This window comes from Nilaparvata lugens, chromosome 1, assembly GCF_014356525.2.
Source record: "Nilaparvata lugens isolate BPH chromosome 1, ASM1435652v1, whole genome shotgun sequence".
Classification (NCBI taxonomy): Eukaryota; Metazoa; Arthropoda; class Insecta; order Hemiptera; family Delphacidae; genus Nilaparvata; species Nilaparvata lugens.
The window spans coordinates 87,822,628-87,843,136 of record NC_052504.1 but is presented as its reverse complement, the minus strand read 5'-3'; the positions used below and the strand labels follow the sequence as shown (position 1 = coordinate 87,843,136).

Below are 20,509 nucleotides of genomic sequence, written 5' to 3'. Positions count from 1 at the left end.
TCTCTGAATTTTGCACCAGGCATTTCTTTTATATGAGCTGGCAATAAATTATACAACCGAATACCAGAACTCCTAACACCTCGCTCATACATGGTTGTCTGGTGTGTGTCTTCTCTTAGGTTGTTCCTATATCTTGTTGGGTATTGATGGAATGTTCCGCCTGTATTAAATTCATGTATATTTTTCTTAATGAAGCAGATTGTTTCGAAAATATATAGGCTTGGGAATGGGAGAATTTGAAGTTTTTTGAAAAGGGGGCGACAACTTGTTCGAATTGATTCTCCCATCATCACTCTCAATGCCCACTTCTGCATTCTGAACACCTCAACTACGCAGCTTGAATTTCCCCAAAAATGATGCCGTAGGTCAGGTGTGAGTGAAACAGTGCGAAATAAACACTTCTAAGAGCCCTGGAGTCCAATATAGCTTTCAAATTTCTCAGTACGAAAATTGCTGAGTTCAGTTTGTTTTTGAGGTATTCTTGGTGAGGTCTCCAGGAAAGGTCAGAGTCAATCACCACTCCAAGAACTTTTATATCATTCACGGATTCTATTTTATAGTCTCTGATACTTAAATTATTTTCTCTGGTAGTTCGGAATGGAATTTCTTTAGTTTTGTTGGTATTTAACAACAGCATGTTAGCAGATAGCCATTTTTCTAAATTAATAAGGGCAGTCTTACTCTCCAATTCCACATTGGACTGACTGCTGCTTTTCAGTAGAATACTCACATCGTCAGCATATAATACACTTTTAGCTGGTTCAAGGTATGATGGCAAGTCATTAATATATATAATAAAAAGCAATAAATTCTATTTATTGTTTAAATTAACATAAATATTAATAAATTATGGAATACAAATTCAAACGTGAACTGATTTTGTTAACATTTAAAACAATTGACATCAGGTACTTGTGGATGAGAATACTGCGTGAGGTCTACTGAACACAGAACTACTAGTATGTATGTGCTTGGTCGCTATTAATGCATTTGTGCATACGTGCATCCAATGTGATCATATCTTACTTTAAATTTTTCAATGGAGCTGGACTGGAGTCAACTTATTCCTATTCTATATGCAAGAACTTGCTATATCTGCAATGCCACTCCAGTTTATTTTATGAGGTATAGGCCTAATCTTAGAAAAATAATTAGGATAAGTTGTTAGGCTAACCGCTAGTAGACAACTGTCTACTAAGTTTGGTTTTAGGATACTTAAGCGAAAGTTTAAAAATGGCGGGACTCCAAGCAGCCAACCAATAATCACCAAATTTTTTAAAATCATCAAATTTTATCTTCTTCTTAGTGCAAATTATGGTAAAAATAAAATTTATAATCCAATAAGAAATAGAATCCTGTGCTTTATTCATTTCAGAGTGTATGATTGTACTTTCAATACTTATCGAAAATGAGGTAATTATGTTTGGTTTTGCAAGCGCGGGAAACTTTTAGAATCCGGGGAACTCATGGGAAATATTATTGTTGAGGTTATGTTCATTTATGTTGTGTTATGTTTCTTGGCTGTCACAACTTTGTGATGTAATAATAAAATAATTTCATCAAAGATTTTCTATTTCAATTCTAATTATTTTTTCAACTAATGTGATTGTTTTGTTCTAGTGAGCTTAGTAATTTTTTGCTTGAATGCCGTCTTGTAAGTCGAATTGCAATGAACTTCTGTCACAATCATTTTTCATAATATTATTATTTGTTTATGTTAAGAATTGTTCTTCAAAACGAATTGAGAACCAGTTTTAGTAAAAATTAGTAGAAGGAATCATGTATAAAAGGCGTGTAAAAGTCAGGAGCATTGTTCCAGGAGGTGGATTAGCTTCTAATCCTAGTAGCTCTGTTTCGGTTTCCAGCTCTGTCAGTTCAGTTTCTCTGAGTAAAAGCGTGGAAAACAAGGAGAACGATGCAAGTAGCGATAACAATGTTGACGAAGAAATGTCCAGACCAAGCTCTCCGTGTATGTTTGATGAGGCTGACGAACAGCCTGCTAAGAAACAAAAAACCGACGAACTTTTCAATGAAGAAGAAAAACAAAGTCAATCGTCGGTCTCCCAAATGTCGCCAGAGGTTGTCTCTAGAAAAACTCAGAAAAATAATTTAACCAGCCAAGTGAAGCAAAGTCAGAAGATTTCACAGAAAGCGCCAGAAGTCCAGCGTACGGTATCAAAAAATAAAGCAAATATTGTAAGTCAAGCGCCAAATTCTTCAAAACCTGGATTCAAGTATTTGAAAGAAGTGACAAGATTTTCTGGAATGAAAATACATTCAGATACTAGACCAAATGAACTCGGTAAGTAGCAAAATGCAGCATTTTTGAATAGGCCTATATAAGTAGCATACCATAGGCTTAATAATGTTATGCGATTTGGTAGATTGTTTCAATTATAAATACTAATAACGTATTGCATTTGTCAACCAGTGGGTTGCCAAGTTTCTTAGCGAGTTTTTATTTAACTTACAATAGGGTCGCCAGAATTTGGCGACCCGGCTGGTGTCTTACGCGGGTTACCAGCCCGGCAGCCAATCTTGGTGTCTCAGGATGCTTTACACTCGGCCGCTAATAATTGCTCTCTGTCAACCCACTGGTAATTTAATGTAATTAATACGCGCTCAAAACTTTATTAACTTAGGCCCATATTACATTTAGACCACCAGGGGCCAGTTTCACAAAGGTACAAGTAGGTTACAAGTCTTCTTGCCAACCATGGTTTTGGAGAACAGCTGATTACAAGCGTTTCACAAAAGCAGAATTGTAAACTTGTAGTTACAATGAATTTCTACAAGTTTACAAGTGATTTGCTTGTTACGAACAAGTGTTTCACAAAGATTTTTATTGTAGCCAACAATTTTTGTCGAAATTACTTTTTCGTAACTATGAAATTTCTACCGAAGTGGAAAGCTATGTAAAGGATTTACAAGTTATCATTAAAATGATTTTAAATATTTAATAAATATTTCTAATAATCAAAAATGCCCCATATACCTCTATAATTCATTATTTTGGAAATATATGCATCAGGAAATGGAATTTAATAAATTTCCAAAATAGTTATTAATGTGTTACCTCATAGGTTATGTGTACTATAGTATATATAGTATACATTATATATAGTACATTTACTATATATTTACAGAGTACATATACTGTGTAGGTTACAAATTCAGCAATAAATTAAGTAGACTGTACAAAAAACATTATATTGCTTTCAAATATTTTTAAAGTAATTATTGAAAAGTACAAGTAACCTTCATAAAGGATGAAAAAAGGAAATTATCATGAAAATAGGTTATATTTACTATTGAAGTACTTGTAAAATTGTAAACTTATAGATTGTAATTTTTTGTGAAACGTGAGTACTTGTAAACTTGTAACTACAAGTACAGTACTTGTTCGTAACCATGGTTGGTAACAATACTTGTACCTTTGTGAAATAGGCCCCAGGCTGAGTCGCCAGTGGGACACCGGGTGAGTCACCAGTGGTGACGATTTGTAAAGCAAGCTGGGATACCAGTAAGACACCAGTAAAGGTGGCCGGGCTGAGACACCAGTCGGCCGCCAGATTCTGGTATCTCGGTTGGCGACCATAGTGTAAAGAGCTCAAGTCTGCGACTTGCTCGTACACTTGGTGTCCCACGGGTGGCCGAGCCTGATGGTCTCATGTTACATGTTCCTTTTGGTTATGATAATTTGCTTAAAATGAATTGATCGTATTTCACGAATTAAATAAAATATGTTGCAGCATACAATGGACTATCAGATTCAATAAACTATAATTATTTTAATTCTCTCATTTGATTCAGTTCTCATGACATTTGGGAATTGTAATGTGAAGCTGCTTGGGTTCATGATGGATGCCATACTGACATGGGAGCCACATATTGACATGATATGTAATAGACTGTCAAGAGTAATCTATCTAATGCGTATGCTGAGAAGTCATGTTTCCCAGGAGTACCTTGTAACAGCATACCACGGTCTCTTCTACAGCCATATCAACTATGGTATTGTGCTGTGGGGTCATGCAGGTGGCTGCAGAAGGATTTTGCTCCTGCAGAAAAAGGTTCTCCGGATCATCACTGCTTCTCAACGCCTTGAACATTGTGTGCCGATCTTCAGGAGACTGAAGATTATGACAGTCTACAGTCAGTATCTGTTCAGCTCCCTGTCACTGTTGAGAAGAGGACAGCACACCTATCTTCAAAGAGGACAAGTGCATGATCACAACACAAGACAGCGGGCTGACATTGATCTACCTCATGTAAAGCTGCGTACACATATACCCGCTTCCAACCCGCACCGAGCACGCTCCGCCCTCGTACCGCCCTCGTTCCTCCATCGTACCACAGTCGCTCCGCCCCCACTTGGCAGTCGCACCCATCATGAACGTTACAGAAGAACTGATGTTAGCTCTTCTCGCGTTCCCCGGTCGAACCACTCTTGCTCCCCGGTCGATCATCAATCGCTCTGCTGGAGTGACGTTCGGTTGCGGAGCAGAGCGAAAGTCTGTACGCACCTTAAGACTCACACGGTCACACAGTAGTTTTCCTGTCAGTGCGCTAAAAATATTCAACAGGATGCCAGTGAGTCTCCGTGTGCGGGAAGTGAAGATATTTGAGAGGGTGTTTCGGGCAAAGCTTGTGAACCTGCCGCTTTACTCCCTGAATGAGGAGGCAATACAGAGTTTTTTAAATTCGCTTCAACTGCCACCCATCTCGATCTTATGTTTGACCTAATGACGCAATCTATCCAGCAAGTGCTGGTCATGAATGGAGAAAACTGAATTACTGAATTTACAGTCAGTCCTTCAAGCAGTGGCTGTTGTATATTGAATCATGTACTCACAACCTACAGTTCATTGATCATTTGAAAAGCTTTTTTAAAATTGCTCATTTTTCAATCCACATAAGATAATCAGTTTCTCATGTATGTTTTTGTTCAGATTGAAATGGCATGCAAAATAATCATTTAATCTTCTTCAATGTCATAAGTAAATCTTAAATAAGAAAAGCAAAAAAAGAACAAATTCCTCAAATTAAGATTGACTCGTGAACTACGTGCTTCTAGTACTCTCGTTGGAAGGTCGACTAAGACCAACTTCGCTGTATGTAATCATGATCTTTGAAATTACTTTCAAAATTATCCATTCATCACACATTATCATCACCCACGAACAAGCCTATGGCTCTTGTGGGCATCATACTTAGCAGAAAAATAATTTAGAAAATAACGGTACCGTATTACAAAATGTTTTCATCAAGACTGTCGTTTTTCATGTCTGTGGCATCTCAGCAATGTGATATTGGACTAAGCTTCAATTTTTATTAACATAGAACGTAGCCCTAAATATTTAAAATTGTCTTTTGTCCTCTCACTTGATTTTCTTCATTTTTTTGCAGAAAAAGATCAAGCAGTTTTTGTACAGAGTGTTTCGACGTTTCTGACCAAAGATGAAAATTCTACCAAAAAGAATGTTCAACTATTCATGGAAGATTTGAAAATTTATTGTGATGACCATGATCACTTCAAAAATGCTCTGTTACCTACTCAGGTTAGTGATTTCCTACATAATAGCTTTCATCATTAGAAGAATTTATGTAACTAACAATAACTGTCTAGTATTTAGTCTTTGCTTTTAGGAGCGTATTTTATCCATAAATTATAATGTCATGTCTTCAAAAACATCAAATAAGATAATCTGAATTCACAAAATTTTAATTTATCTCAACTTATAAAACCGTATGAATTGTATTCTATTATAATGTCACCAACATGAATGTCTTCGTTATTTTAAATTATTCAATTATAAATTCACGTTTTGCCGATCAAAAACAGAGTACATGGTATTGGGAAACAATGATGGGCTACCCTTACAGCTTGAAGAAAACCAACTCCAACCAGTTGCAAGTTTTAAGTACCTGGGTTCAAGTGTACAGAGAGATGGAGGGCTTGATGTGGAAATACAGCATAGAATAAATTGTGGATGGATGAACTGGAGAAAAATAAGTGGTGTTCTTTGTGATAAGAGAGTGAATTGTCAAATGAAGGGAAAAGTGTATAGATCAGTTGTGAGGTCAGCTATCCTGTATGGAACAGAAACATGGCCCAAATCAAAGAAACAGGAACGAAAGATGGAAGTGACTGAGATGAGAATGTTAAGATGGATGTGTGGGGTTACAAGAAGAGATAAAATAAGAAATGAATTGATCAGAGGCACTGTAAAAGTTGGACCACTGGGAAAGAAAATGCAGGAGACAAGGATGAGGTGGTTTGGGCATGTACAGCGACGGGAGGAGGATTATGTTGGACGAAGAGTGCAGGATTTGGTTTTGGATGGTGTGAGAGGACGAGGTAGACCTAGGATGAGGTGGGGAGATAGAATAGCGGCTGACTTGCGGGAGAGTGGTTGGAGGAGAGAGGAAGCATTGGATAGGGCTTTGTGGAGAGGCAGACTAAGAGGAAGGAATGCCGACCCCATTTGAATGGGATAAGGCACAGCCAAAGAAGAAGAAGAAGAATTATAAATTCACGTTTACTACTCACATTGCTAGTAAGTTTGTATAGATCATTATTAGGCCTTTACGAAAGTTGTTTTATTGTGAATCAATAATATTTCTACAATCGAATACTCTTCTCAAATATCATGAACTTGATAAATGAAGGATATTTTTAGCAGCGTCATTTCAAATAAGTGAAATGTCATAAAGTGAAGTGAGCTTTTGAATCAGTATATTTTATTAATTCACCAAATTTGTCTATTACATATCTAGACGGTTGAAGGATCGGAGGTTCAAAGAGGAGAAGTCCAAGATAGTATGATAAGACTTCTCCTACAAGTTGATGCTCTCCACAATCCGCTAACTCAATTCCTTATTGACAAAATGGCGGAGCTAACTGCTGATCCATCACAGTAAGTAGTATTGATTATTCCATGTAGATTAAAATTCTTTCATAACTAATAGTTGTTTATCCTTGAACTCAACTAACGATAATTTAACACGATAATTCTATTATCAGATCAAATTTTATTAAATTACGATAGAATAAATCGACCATGAACTAAAGGCATGTATACAAGAGTAGCAGCACACAAGACAAAAATGGAAAAATGGTTGAGTAAATATATATTCGCTCAGACAAATACGGTATAACTGTTTATATGTTATGTTTTGAAGGGACGGATTCAAGGATCCAAAGGTTCGAGGAACCTCACACGTCAACCGAAGCCTATTGTGTTCCCAAATACGTTGGTTGAGCAAACCAATACCTGTGTCCTTTACAAGATACCAGAGTTTTTTCCCTATACTAACATCCCATTCATCACCTGGTTGCTTGCAGCCAAACAGAGTACTTCTCCTTGCCTCTAGTCTCTCGCAATCCAGTATGCAATGCTTGGCAGCCTCTTCAGACTGATTACAAAGCAGACACATCTGACTTTCATTTCTGAGTCCAATTGTAGTTGTGTGGAGATGTTTCCTAAAGTGGCCATGTCCAGTTATCTGAGCAATCAACTGCTTGTCCTGACCTCTACCCAACCTCACCAGCCAAGAGCTTGCGTCTGCTAGCAGCCTTTTGTCAAGTGCTTGACGAGGGTGACCTTGCCATTGCTGGTGATGTAAGTTCCTGGACCATTCACTTATTATGTGAAAGGCAGTTGTTTTACTTATGTCATAGCTTGGCTCTGGGCCAAAGAATGGCATACTGGAACCCCGCTTAGCAAGCTCATCTGCACGCTCGTTACCACCTATCCCTACATGGCCAGGTACCTAACCAACATGCAGTTTATATATTAGAAGGCAAATATATAGTCAAACAAAATATATTATCTCAAGTGAGACATCACTTTTATTTGTATCAGTGATCAGAGATCCTCCTACTTGCTTTTTTATCTATTCTTCTAAAGTTTTCACAACAAAGAAAAAACAATTTCATCGCAGGGTTTTATCATAGAGAAACAATAGCGTAAGTAGATATCCCATGGTATAGGGCGTTTATGTTGCAACTTTTACTGTTATCTCATGGTATAGGGCGTTTATGTCGCAACTTTTACTGTTATCTCAAGCCGATTACTGTTGATTATTGTCGAATTTTACTGTTTTGTTGGGGTGAGAGTGTATGAACGGCACAATATGAGAGACTACCAGTATCACACAGCCTTACGGGAAAGAATTACATGAACCTATCGGCTTGAGATAACAGTAAAAGTTGCGACATAAACTCCCTATACCATGGGATATCTACTTATGCTATTGTTTCTCTATGATTAAGTTTGTAGCGTGAATGTTGATGTTGTGGAACTTTTCCATAATTGAATAGACTTAAAACGTTGTCAAAAATCTACTTTAATGAAATAAAAATTAATATTTCAGAGGAGCATGCTTTCGTGTGTGCTCACACATCATGATAAGGTTTGATTGATCATCATGATGTGTGAGCACACACGAAAGCATGCTCCTGTGAAATATTAATTTTTATTTAATTAAAGTGGATTTTTGACAACGTTTTAAGTCTATTCAATTGTTTCTCTATGGTTTTATCTACCTTTCTAATTCCAATGTTGATAGTTATTCTCAACTCTCTTTTCTAAGAAATAAAGTAAACAAATTTATTTTTCCAAGCATCAAGACTAAATTGAAGTTTCAGGTAATATCAAAGTTGAAGGTGTTCTGGATCTTGAATTAAAAAAACCAAATCCTTCTGTATTACTCATTTTTGGAAAAGTATCTGGTATCCACCTTAGTTTGTTTAAAATCATGAAGCTTTTCATATGTTCAACTGATTCATCACCCACATTTTTCCGGGTTATCAGATTTAGCTCAAATGCAAAACAAGAAAATCTGATTCAATACATTACTGTATTTATGAATTCTAACATTAAATCTCTTATTTGCATTATAATGTATTTGTATATGTATTTGTATTTGTATATGCATTATAATGTATTTGCATTATGATCTGTATTATCTGCTCTATCAGTTGGCTGGATAGAATATCACCACCATGCTCTTATATTATTCTTAGATAATTCAATAAAACTTTTATTCTGATAGATTTTGTCTTGTATTTTTTTAGGAAAGACGAGTGGATTCTCTGGGTGAGGATGATTGTTCAAGCTTTGAAATTTCTGAATATGCCATCCACAGATTGTGCTCTAGGAGAACAACTACTTGCCATAGTCTATGCCGCTTCAGATGTAGGGGTGAGTGTTTTCAAATCATACTATCTGTTTTCAAATCAACTCATCAAACAATTGAAAATTCTTGTTCATCAAACATCGTGTTGTTAACTCACTCACTCATTTTATTGTAAACTCATTGTTATTGTGATCTTGTAAGTAGCGCCAACAAAATAAATTGTATATGTTACTTGATACTCGTTAATCAAGTTAACTTACCGTATCTAAGAAATCTATTCTTCATTTTAATGTTTCTCGTAACTTATTTTTAATACTGCATCAGCAAAATACCAAAACAATTTCCAATTGTACAGTTTTTTGTAACACATTTTGTTGCAAAGAAAAAATCAGTCAAAATGATTGATTGTAATTTTCTATAAAAATTCGTTTCTGTTACAGGTACAACAAGAAATAATCAACAGTTTGCCTGAAATCATTAGAGATGATGAGCATCATGATTGTGCTTTGGAACTCAGGTAATGTTTATCTGGTTTTTGAAGTAATCAATTTATTCAATTCACGGCGCTGTACTTTTCTGAACACGTTGCCAACAAATATAAAACATACTACTCAATTCATTTTCAAGTTGAAAATGATTAAATTGGCCATTCGGTAATTGATTCATTATTTTAATGCCTCACAACTTTCTACTTTTCGTGATTCAACTTTCTATAAACTGTACTGCACTGCCTCAGTCTATTTGGCATAACGATTGGATATGATAAATCGAATTAATAATGAAATAAAATAGTTTTAGTGAGTGTAATTTTGTTATTTGATTTGGTTTTGAGCAATATAAATTCAAAATTTATTGGTTTTAAGTGTTTGCACTGAAAATTGTACCCAAATTCACAAGTGAATGAAAAAGATAACCTACTTTTTGGACTAGTCTATTAATCAAAATTCGGGGAAGGAACAGTCTTGGGCTGTGCCTGTTGGCTCTTCCCCAATTATTTTAATGATTTGTTATTTGTATCTAAATAAATAAAATTATTTTTTTAATTGTTAATACATTTTTTATTTTTTTCAGTAAATTTTTGCGCAACAAGTCTCTCCTTCTCTCGGTTTTGGATGCCCTGAGCAACCTGTCATTGCAGAACGAAATCCAAACCGAAGTTCAGGAAATGCTCATCAATGCATTGCGCAAGTCCCCTCCAGACTTCCTGCCAAATATGGTCAAATTTTCACTTTCATCGTGCAATCTAACCAACGTTGATAAGGTAAATTCAAATCATACTGTAATATTTACTCACATCCATTGTAGATTTATCCACATGAGGTTTTGAAATATTCTTTTCAATTTTTTCTTCAAAACTTGCTGAAAAAGTAGAGATAAATGAAATACACCCTGTCGAATGAGTTGATGTAGTGGCATAAGACGAATTGATTAATTGCTCACTTTACAAACCAAAGATTATCCAGGCAATACATACAATAAAGATTAATATGTAATTTGTTAGATTTTTATAAAAAATAATCCACAGATTATCAGTTTGATTCCTGGTCTGGCTATGATATCTTTCTACAGCAATTTTCTACTTAAGAATGGATACGTTAGTCGTCGGTCCTGGCTGACTGAAACCAGTGATTTTGAGTAAGTTGATTAAGTTGAATAATTTTGAGTAAGATGCAAAATTGAGTCACGTCAGTGGCTATTAAATTAAACAGGCGCAAACTGAAGAACTCTGACACTAGACCTGAGCCAGCCAGGACATTCCATATTTTCATTTTATTCAATGAGATGCGTTCGTTTGCAAATAATATTAGCATAGAATAAAAAATCTAGCTAGATTTCTATAAATAGTAAGATAGACATGAATAAACAATCCATGAATCCATGATTTTCTGATATTAGTTTTTAAAATTCTTCTCATTGTCAATATAGTTTCATTTTTCATCCACTGATGTATAATTCATTTTTTACTAAAGTAAGTAAACGAAAATCCAACTGTTGAATGATATGCTAGAGTAATGTAGTAATGATTTTTCATAACCTTTTAGAAACTAGAATAAATGTATTGGTTTATTTTTATTCCAGGTTATCAATGGATTGAGAACCGAACTGTCATTCAAAGATATTGACTCAGATGCCGAATCTAATAGTAAAGCCTCAACATCCATTACAAACAATCAAATTTTGGTTTTCAGTAAAATTGAAAACTGTCTACTTCTTGTAAAGTTTTTGTACAATGCTTGGCTGAAGAATATTGGCAATGCTCGAAACCATCGGTAGGTATTTACTATTAGATTTTGAAGAATAATAAATTTAAAGATTGCTTCCACGAAGAATCTAGAAAAAATAGATTTTATATAGTATCAGTGCGTGTTCTCAGTTATTAAATTCTTTCAAAGTAATAATTTATTACTGTTTTTTTATGAATTTAAATTGAAATCATTCAATTATTATTATTATTAAACGAAAATCCAAATTAAATGCTGTAAATTGAAATCATTCATTTTTTGGGTTATTGTTTTGAATAGAAGAAAATTCTATATTTATTAGAAACATTTCTATATTTGTATTCCCGGTTGCCCAAAAGTCTTAACTTTTAATTCCGATTAAATGCCACGAGAGCCTGTCAGAGAAGCCTTCTTCTCAGAAAACCTTCTCTGAATCTCCGGAATTCAATCATTATTGAAATAAAACAGGCTTTTGTGCAATCGGGCCATACAGTCGTATTGATATGTTGCTCAAGGCAATCTTTCGTCAGGATAATTTATTATTCCTCTTCCTTTTTTTAATAATAATTCACAAAGCTACGAGGTTGCCTGGGACCCACACTAATGCTCGGTTTCACCAAACACGGTCAATACCTTTGCACATGGTCGAATCAAGTACGCTTTATATGAGTGCATTGGAATTATCAATTTAAGCCATCGCCATAGAAATCTTATGTTCTGTGAGTGCACTCTTTGTAAATCGTAGGCGATTTGACAATGTTCAAATGTCTTGACCGAGCTTCGTGAACCAGGTCTCTCAAAATGTTTTTTTCTCTTACTCACATTTGACCTCCCAGCCATTCTCTGAAGCTGACTCATAGTCTTACCTCATCCGAAAACTTTTAAAATGAAGAAAAAAAGTTTCATTATCACAAAAAACATTACATCTTATGCAATCTTTCTGATCTCATCCATTATTTAATGTCTCAAACAGAAAGTTTTTGTCATTTTTCGCAGACTTGTTGATGTTCTGCTCTCAATGATTTTATTTTTCTTGAAAATCATACAATAATGAAACAATTGAAGATACAGTTTATTTTTTGCAGGCCTATTGATGTAGTAATTCTGCTAATCCTGTACAAACTGGCCGCCGATGAGACCAGACGAAGAGCGGTGATTGCAGTATTCAGAAAGAAAATCAAAGAAGGATTGTTCAAAGAGAAGCTCATCAAAGAGACCCTAAAAACATTCATTGTGGTAATTCAATTCATATTTTCGTAAATCCATTTCCTCCTCTTGTTTAGGTTGGATCAAACTATCTATTGTATGATTAGGATTAAGCTTTCTATTCATTATGTTTATAGTTTATTAGAAAAGTTTACTTGCTGACTGTCGGACATATCATACAATAATTGATCTTTTGATCATTCTAGTTGCCATTTGATGATTTATTAAGGTATTGTTAATTAATAATTAGGTGAATATTCAAATTTCTACTCTTTTCAACCAGAAAGTAGCGCTACTATTGCTTGTTGAGGGATGAGGGTTGAGTGATTAGAACTGAAAGAACTAACTTTTACTTCAGCTTTAAATTTTGATAATCAGTGTGATTTATCTAGCTCTTCTCAATCATACCTAGGCAATGGGTATGCCGGGTTGGTCTAGTGGTCAGGCCATGTTATAGTCAGGTCAATCAGGCCACGATGGCCGGGGGGCTCTATTAGTGGGAAGGAGCGTTACAAATTTCGGTCTGCTAGCACCGCCTGGATCGTGGGTTCGAAACCCGCCGATGGCATGGACGTTTGATCATCTCATAAATTCACCAACGCACTTTCTATTACCCACGCACAAGCAGAGAGCTCATGTGGGCATCGTCCGCAATAAAAAATCAATGTTATATACCTGGTTCATATCTATTTCAGGGATAGTCAGGTATTATAAACCATGGTAAAATTATGCTTATAGTACATATTATTCTATTTTAGGTGTATATATTGAACCTATCGAAAGAATGTTATTTATATATTATAAATCTGTCAATACAAACTCAATCACAAATTCTTCATTAATAAATATCATATCTTGATTAGGCCGGTTACAGAGCTCGACCGACCGTCAGTGCGTATGTACCATCCTGACCGTACGCATCGATGAATCAGTTTTACACATTCAGAGCTCGACCGACCGTCAGTGCGTATGCACCATCCTGACCATACATCAGATTTTCTGACTCACAAAATGGACGCCTTTACAGATTGTTTAATTGCAGCTTATTATCTTCGTAAACGAAAGATTAAAAGACGTAGATATCAAGTTCACCCGATGGTCGCCCAAAGAGCATTTCAAAGAGAATTTAGTACCATTATATACATCATTGCTTGGGGTGAAGATACATTTTTCAACTACCTCAGAATTTCCATCAGAAATTTTGATGAGTTATTTCGAGCTTGTATTACCATTGGGAATACTTGCAGTCACTTTAAGCTACGGATCAAATTAATGTGGATAATATTAATAATATATGATTTTTTCAATGAAAAATTTAGAAATGATTGAAGAAATGTATAGAAAAACTCTGAATTCAAATATGACACTATTAATTGAATTCATTCATTATACTATTCAATTCAATATCAGCTGATTGTCGGGCAGAGGTGTCAGCACATTGGTTATGTTGCGATCGGGCAACTGATCAGTACAGCTCTGAAAGATTCTTTTTGTTTCAATAGCGCGTCAGTCGACCGATGGAACGGATGCGCACGAGCTCGACCGATGGTATTCGTACGCTGTATAAAACGCATGGTCCTGACCGTGCGTGTACGTGCCGTCAGTCCTGCTCTGTACGGATACATGGAATCTCTATGGAAAAGACAAGCGCGACTGACGTACGCACTGACGGTCGGTCGAGCTCTGTAACCGGCCTAAAATTGTGATTATGTAACAGTACCATCTCCAATTTTCTAAAATATGATATTTTCTATTTTTCAGGTTATCAAAGAACATTTCAACTCCTTAATGAAGATTGCTTCATCCCTTCTGAAATCTCCTGAAGCAAGTATTGTAAAATATGCTGGTTGTATATACAGGTAAGCCATTATTCGAATTATGTATTTTGGTCGAAGAAGAAGTAGTATAGAACATTGATATCTCCCTAAGAAAGACTGCTTTACATGGCATTATAGTGCTTCAAATAGGCTACAACCAAAATGAAGCTAGTATTGCAATATATGGTGGTCGTATAGATGCAGATAACTTGAGCATCCTATTAAAATGTTTAATTTAGTCAGGGAAGAGATACACAATTGAAGCCATCCTAATAATAAGGAAGGTTTTGCTTTACTAATATAGTATTGAAAATACTATACTTATATAATATTGAAAATACCACAATACTTTCTGTGAAGTATAGCACAGTGGTTATTAACAGAAATACAATTGTTCTAGTTTCTTTGCAAAGTAATTGGCTGTGACAGCTACTAATTGTTGTGATTTAACGAGTTATGCTAACAATTTGAAAATCAAGTGGTTGTGCCAATTTCATTTGTTGTTATAGAACATGATGTTTGTTAGTAGAAATTCAGGTTTTGTGATAAGTCGTTACAATAAATTATGATTTCTTCTAAATTAATCTTAGTAATCTAATTTATTGAGTTCACACAACACCGACACGATACTTAGAATGTCATCCGAGGCTGAGAATCAGCTGTTGGTGAGAATTAGCCAATCGGAGGACATTCCGGGTGTCGTAACGATAAATGTCGGCCGACAATCGGTAAGTGTGAAACGACCATTGGATGACAATTATGTCAGCTGATAAATCAGCCAATCAGAGGGCATTCTGGGTGTCGTGTCTGTGTTGTGTCGTCCCAAAATCGTTGTGTGGGAAAACTGCATTTGTCGTTTCCGTGTCCCTATCCTTCAGAGAAATTGATTATTTGACAAGAAATTCTTGTTCTAAACGTATTTTAGAGAAATTGATTATTTTATGTGAAATTGATTATTTTATGTGAAATTCTTGTTCTATGTATTTGTCATTTCATTGTTCCAGTGATCTATTCGAGCAGGTGAAAGGCTATTGGTGCAAGTGGATAATAGACGAGCTGCTATTGGTTGTGGGAAGTGGGAAGGCAGCGGGCTCTACGGCCGCCTACAAAGTGTTGCATAATCTTGCTTCCAAACATCAGAAAAAAATTCGGCCCTATTCGACTCTTCTGATTGTAACTCATCTTTATTTTAGTCTTTAACGATGTTATTAGTATTAGCTATGAGATACAAATTATTGATAGATGTGATTTTATCAAGTTAATAGTATTAATATGAATTAAAAAATGTATCCACTGATAGAATACCAGTCATATTATATCAGATCAAAATGAATACAGGCTTACAATAAATAAAAGTATAGAATATGAATACATTAGATATGCAGTGATAAGAGTATAATACTGTTTGAATATATTAACCCATGAATAAGACTGACCTATTATACTTTGGCTATGTACTATTCAAATTTGTGTCAAATGAATTATTTATAAATTTTTTATGTATTTAATTGACCGAGCGAAGTGAGGTCTAAGATTCAAGTCGACAATTTTTGCATTTCTCTTTATGTTTATATGTTTATATTTATATTCCGCATTTACAGCGAAACGCAGCAATAGATTTCCATGAAATTTGACAGATATGTTCCTTTTTGAATTTCGCGTCGACGTATACATACGGTTTTTTGAAATTTTGCATTTTAAGGATAATACAAAAGAAAAAGGAGTCTCCTTTGAACGCCAATATTACCGTAAAAATCTTAGAAAAAAAACTTTAGAATTATTCATCATAAATCAGCTGTCTAGTGGACTACAATACTACCCGTTCAAAAACATAGAACTTCTTGGAAATGTATCTCTCCATCAACGTTAGTAGACAGTTGTCTATAATACTACCCGTTCAAAAACATCGAACATCTTGAAAATGTATTTTTCCATCAACGTTGTAGACTAGACAGTTGCAGCCAGACCTGATAACAGCGCTCACACCCACATTCCGGGACGACACATCATGGTACGATAGGACAGAAAGCTTTATGTTTATTTAGGATTTTTTCTAGACATTTAAAATTGATAAATTATTCATTAATAATAACAACAGGTCAATGTAACTTACTGAGTGCGAGGTCTACTGTTCACAGAACTACTAGTAAAGCTAGTAATATTTGGCCTCCTCTTCATACTTTGCAGCCTTCGTGCTCTAACACTAACGATTTAGTAAGTCACGTGCCCAGTGACTGATTTAGTAAGCTTTTGGCTCTATTTTTGTGAAATAGAACAGCTTTAACGTTTGAGTTTTCATAATGTCTAATAAATATTAATAGTTGTAGCTTTAGTTTTCTTTTATTTATACTTTTTATTAAAGAAAGAGTATTTTGTTCATCTGTAAATTTCATGTTTCTAAGTCTATTTTGTTTGTGACTAGGTTTTGCTGAACAGATTGGATGAGCTAGCACTTAGTGAGGCGAGGCAGGTGATGGACATGCTCAGCCAAATCGCATATTCCAATGACGATGACGTCACTGATTGTACTGCCCTACAAGACGAACTCAACATGCTGGTGCAGAAGCAAATCTCAAGCTTACAACCGAGGTAAGTATCAACAATATTATTAAAATTTTGTTAAATATTCATATTATTATTGTTTGATTATGTTGTAATTATTAGTGTTTAGAGCTACAAAATTGATCGTAGACGTGGATCGGTGCTATAGGCATAATGAGATGGTCCCTGGCTGCCATTTGAAACAATGAAAACAGAGGCCATCTCGTCGTGCGGTACCTATAAACTGGTTTTCAAAGCAAGGATTTTTTCAATTCACCTAAACATTCAAAACGTCTTAGAACTCAACATGCATTATGAAACTCAAACACAGCTTGACATAGCAGGAACTTGAGTAACTCAACTACACACAACGTAACTAACCACAACATATATTGTTGTTTAATCATTGTATTGTTTAATATATCTAATAAATAAATATCACTTTTCAACATACTACAAGAGACATTCAACTAATTCAGTCAAAGGACTGAAGTGAATTCAATTCTACATCAATTAGTATTTTACTTACAATAATATTTTACCTCAATATCAATAATATGTATCCAACAAATTCAAATACGTCTAGATTCGAGCTGTGATAAGTTGATTTGAGTTGAGTCATGAGGGTTGAATTGGACTATAGTGAGGTCCATGTTATAATGGCAGTGGAGAAAGATAGGAGAACAACGTTGCCGATCCTCTGTTTTGTCAATGCCTTCTATAGACGGTAGCTGATACAGGCTTATTGATGTAATATCAACTGTTCATTCTCGTTTAAAATAATCAATTATATTTTATTGAACAAGAAATTATATTTTTCAATAATTTCATGATGAACTTTCATAATTAAGATTGAATATCTTGTTAATTAATTTTTAATTCTACATTGTTTAAAGACAATCTGACAACAGAGTAAAGCGAGAAAGAGATAGCGCTATCCACTTTGTTGAATGACAGACAAGGATAGCAATACCATTGCTAATCAAACCCTGCCATTATGACGTGGACCTTACTATAGTAACTATAGTGAGGTCCACGTTATAATGGCAGTGAAGAAAGATAGGAGAAAAACGTTGCCAAGTCTCTCCATTTTGCCAATGACTGTACACAGCTGGTACTCAATTCATCCCATTAAATTTAATCTAATAATAATTATCATTTCCTTGATAAAATAATCAATTTCATGTCAAATTGATCAAGAAAATATATTTTTTCGTAATTTGATTCAAAAATTTGCTTTCATGACTGAGATCAGATTTTTATTTTTATACAAACCTGAAATGGCGGCTAATTTAAAAAGCTGTGATACAACAATCCGAATTTCAAAACAACAGAAATTGAGTTATTTGGTAGGTATTCTATTCCAATTTCCTTAAAAAATAAGTAGTTTCAATGGATTAATTCTGATAATTATAACTTTTCAATATTATTTATACCGGTACGAGTAGGTCTAACCTATACGGGTAGGCCAACTTGAGTATGGATGAAGTCTAGGATGGTTAGTTATCACTTTTAAAATGTAATTTCAGGTATTTTAATATGTGTTTCTCATAAGGTAATGTTACAAATTATTTCATTGTTTCAAAAATACATTTTAAATCAATTATACGACTTGTGTACTCAAGTATTTTGATAGAATGAAGAAAAAAATGGCGGCTGAGAATATGGTTTTGTACAGTCACTGTCAAAAGTAAATATAAAATATTCTGGCAAATAGACAACATTGCAAAGCGAGAGAGAGATAATGCTATCTGTTTTGTTGTATGATAGAATAGGACAGCAACAGTATTGTCAATCGTACACTGTCATTATAATGTGGACCTCACTATAGAGATCAGGCGTGTAATAAAGAGCGACAAAACTTTATAATTGAAAATATATCCGCCGTAATTGTAGTATAAATTTGAAAAGAGGCAGTTTTGGGCAACAGCCTGTTGTGCCTTTCAAGTATAATAAATTGTACATGATTAAAGAAATGACAAAATTAAGTTGATTAGATTCATTTATGATTTTAAAAATGAGTAGGCCAATGTACTTTGAAAAACTATGTTTCTGATTTGCAGCATGTTCTATTTAGGATATTGTGGCATTATTTAAAATGTTTTCTAATTTTGACAATCTATGTGAACATTTTTTGAAAACTATTTGCTTGTGATTTGCAGCGTGGTCTATTGCGGCGTTGTCAGCGCCACTATGCTTCTGAAGCACATGGCATCGCTGCCACCTGATGAATCCAACAGTCATGTGGACAGGTCCATTGAAGAAGCCTCCCTGTCGGTTTATGCACAAAAGGCATACCCATTGCTGGGTAAGTGGTTGAATAGTAATCAAATGATCAATCTATTCATCTCTCTCTCTCAAAAAAAATAAATATCACAGAAATATAAATCACAATTTACTTTGTGTAAATCAATTATTCACCCATCAACAAAAAGAAAATAATAGAAGAAGTATAACTCACTATTTGTTATTCACATGTCAAACAAATCTTACAGAAAAGCCCAAGCATCAGCAAAGCCGATGGCATAATGCAATACTTACAAATTCATCTACTCTTCAAATGTCCACAAGATCACTGGATCATTCAATTACTGTATCAACTCCTCAGTTTGTCAACTCACTCTCGTCTCTTTGTTTCTCTATCCTAATTCCTTTCTTTATGTATTAACGAATACAACATATCACTGGATCTTTACAATACAGTTTTCTGTGTTGTCAACTCGATTTGTTTATCTATTCATTAAATTGTCAAATCAGATTTTAAGATAATATTCTTATTAGTTGTATTGTAATTTTCAGAACTGATCCTTTCTGGTTGTCGAGACAGACCGGAAGTTCTCCAGCTGACTCTCGATCAGCTTTCTTTTATGTTGATGGGGAGCAAGACTTTCGATCAAACATTAATTGTAAGTACTTTATTCCAATGTATTTTCTAGTTTGGAAATTTTAATTTTATCTTAATTCGGGATAGAATATCACAAATTTCGCCTTATTTTTCCTCTCACAATCACTTCAATGATAAGTGGTATTGGAAAAATAAAGAATATAGTACATAATCTGACCAGTATTATATTAGGGATACGAGTATATCCAAGTTGGACTTACACTCATTAATCAAAATTTGTAATGGATGTATCGATTACCACTAGGAATCGGACGTTCTCAAATAAATCACTCTGGCAACAAAATTTTCCCAAAACAAGTTCGAGTGAATGCCAATAGAGTCTACTGACTTGTAGTCATCATAAGAATAAGAGATAATTTGAATCTTGTTTTATTAATGTTTTTTTACTTTGTTAAATTTCCTGTAAAATTAATTCCATTCAGTCTATGAAAGATGTACTGTCAATAAATTATTTCAATAAGATTTGTCTCATTGTATGAATTTGTTGTATTTCAAGTTTTGACTCCATTTCTGTTGATTTTCACAGCATCGGATGTCGAACATAATGAAAACCAAAATACAAGATATGTATTTAGTGGCTACCAACGAATTTGAACCTACGTAAGTATAGGCCTTTTATTTGATCTTAATTAACTTGGTTTAGGATTTATTATAATGAGTTTATTTTCAACATC

At 34.6% G+C, this 20,509-nt stretch overlaps 1 protein-coding gene across 3 annotated transcripts in view; it reads left to right on the top strand.

The window, feature by feature from the left end:
- Window positions 1-1,482: 1,482 nt before the first annotated feature.
- Window positions 1,483-20,509, top strand: part of LOC111059944 (Fanconi anemia group D2 protein) — a 43,190-nt gene continuing 24,163 nt past the window's right edge. For all 3 annotated transcript variants that reach the window (XM_039419517.1, XM_039419519.1, XM_039419518.1), the window contains exons 1-14: window positions 1,483-2,302; window positions 5,410-5,561; window positions 6,781-6,920; window positions 9,083-9,209; window positions 9,585-9,661; window positions 10,216-10,405; window positions 11,224-11,414; window positions 12,452-12,602; window positions 14,334-14,431; window positions 15,394-15,562; window positions 16,812-16,978; window positions 19,093-19,238; window positions 19,730-19,836; window positions 20,362-20,435. In XM_039419517.1, the coding sequence (XP_039275451.1) occupies window positions 1,780-2,302; window positions 5,410-5,561; window positions 6,781-6,920; window positions 9,083-9,209; window positions 9,585-9,661; window positions 10,216-10,405; window positions 11,224-11,414; window positions 12,452-12,602; window positions 14,334-14,431; window positions 15,394-15,562; window positions 16,812-16,978; window positions 19,093-19,238; window positions 19,730-19,836; window positions 20,362-20,435 (2,312 nt within the window). In that variant the 5' untranslated portion in view covers window positions 1,483-1,779. The remainder of the gene's footprint in view (window positions 2,303-5,409; window positions 5,562-6,780; window positions 6,921-9,082; window positions 9,210-9,584; window positions 9,662-10,215; window positions 10,406-11,223; window positions 11,415-12,451; window positions 12,603-14,333; window positions 14,432-15,393; window positions 15,563-16,811; window positions 16,979-19,092; window positions 19,239-19,729; window positions 19,837-20,361; window positions 20,436-20,509) is intronic.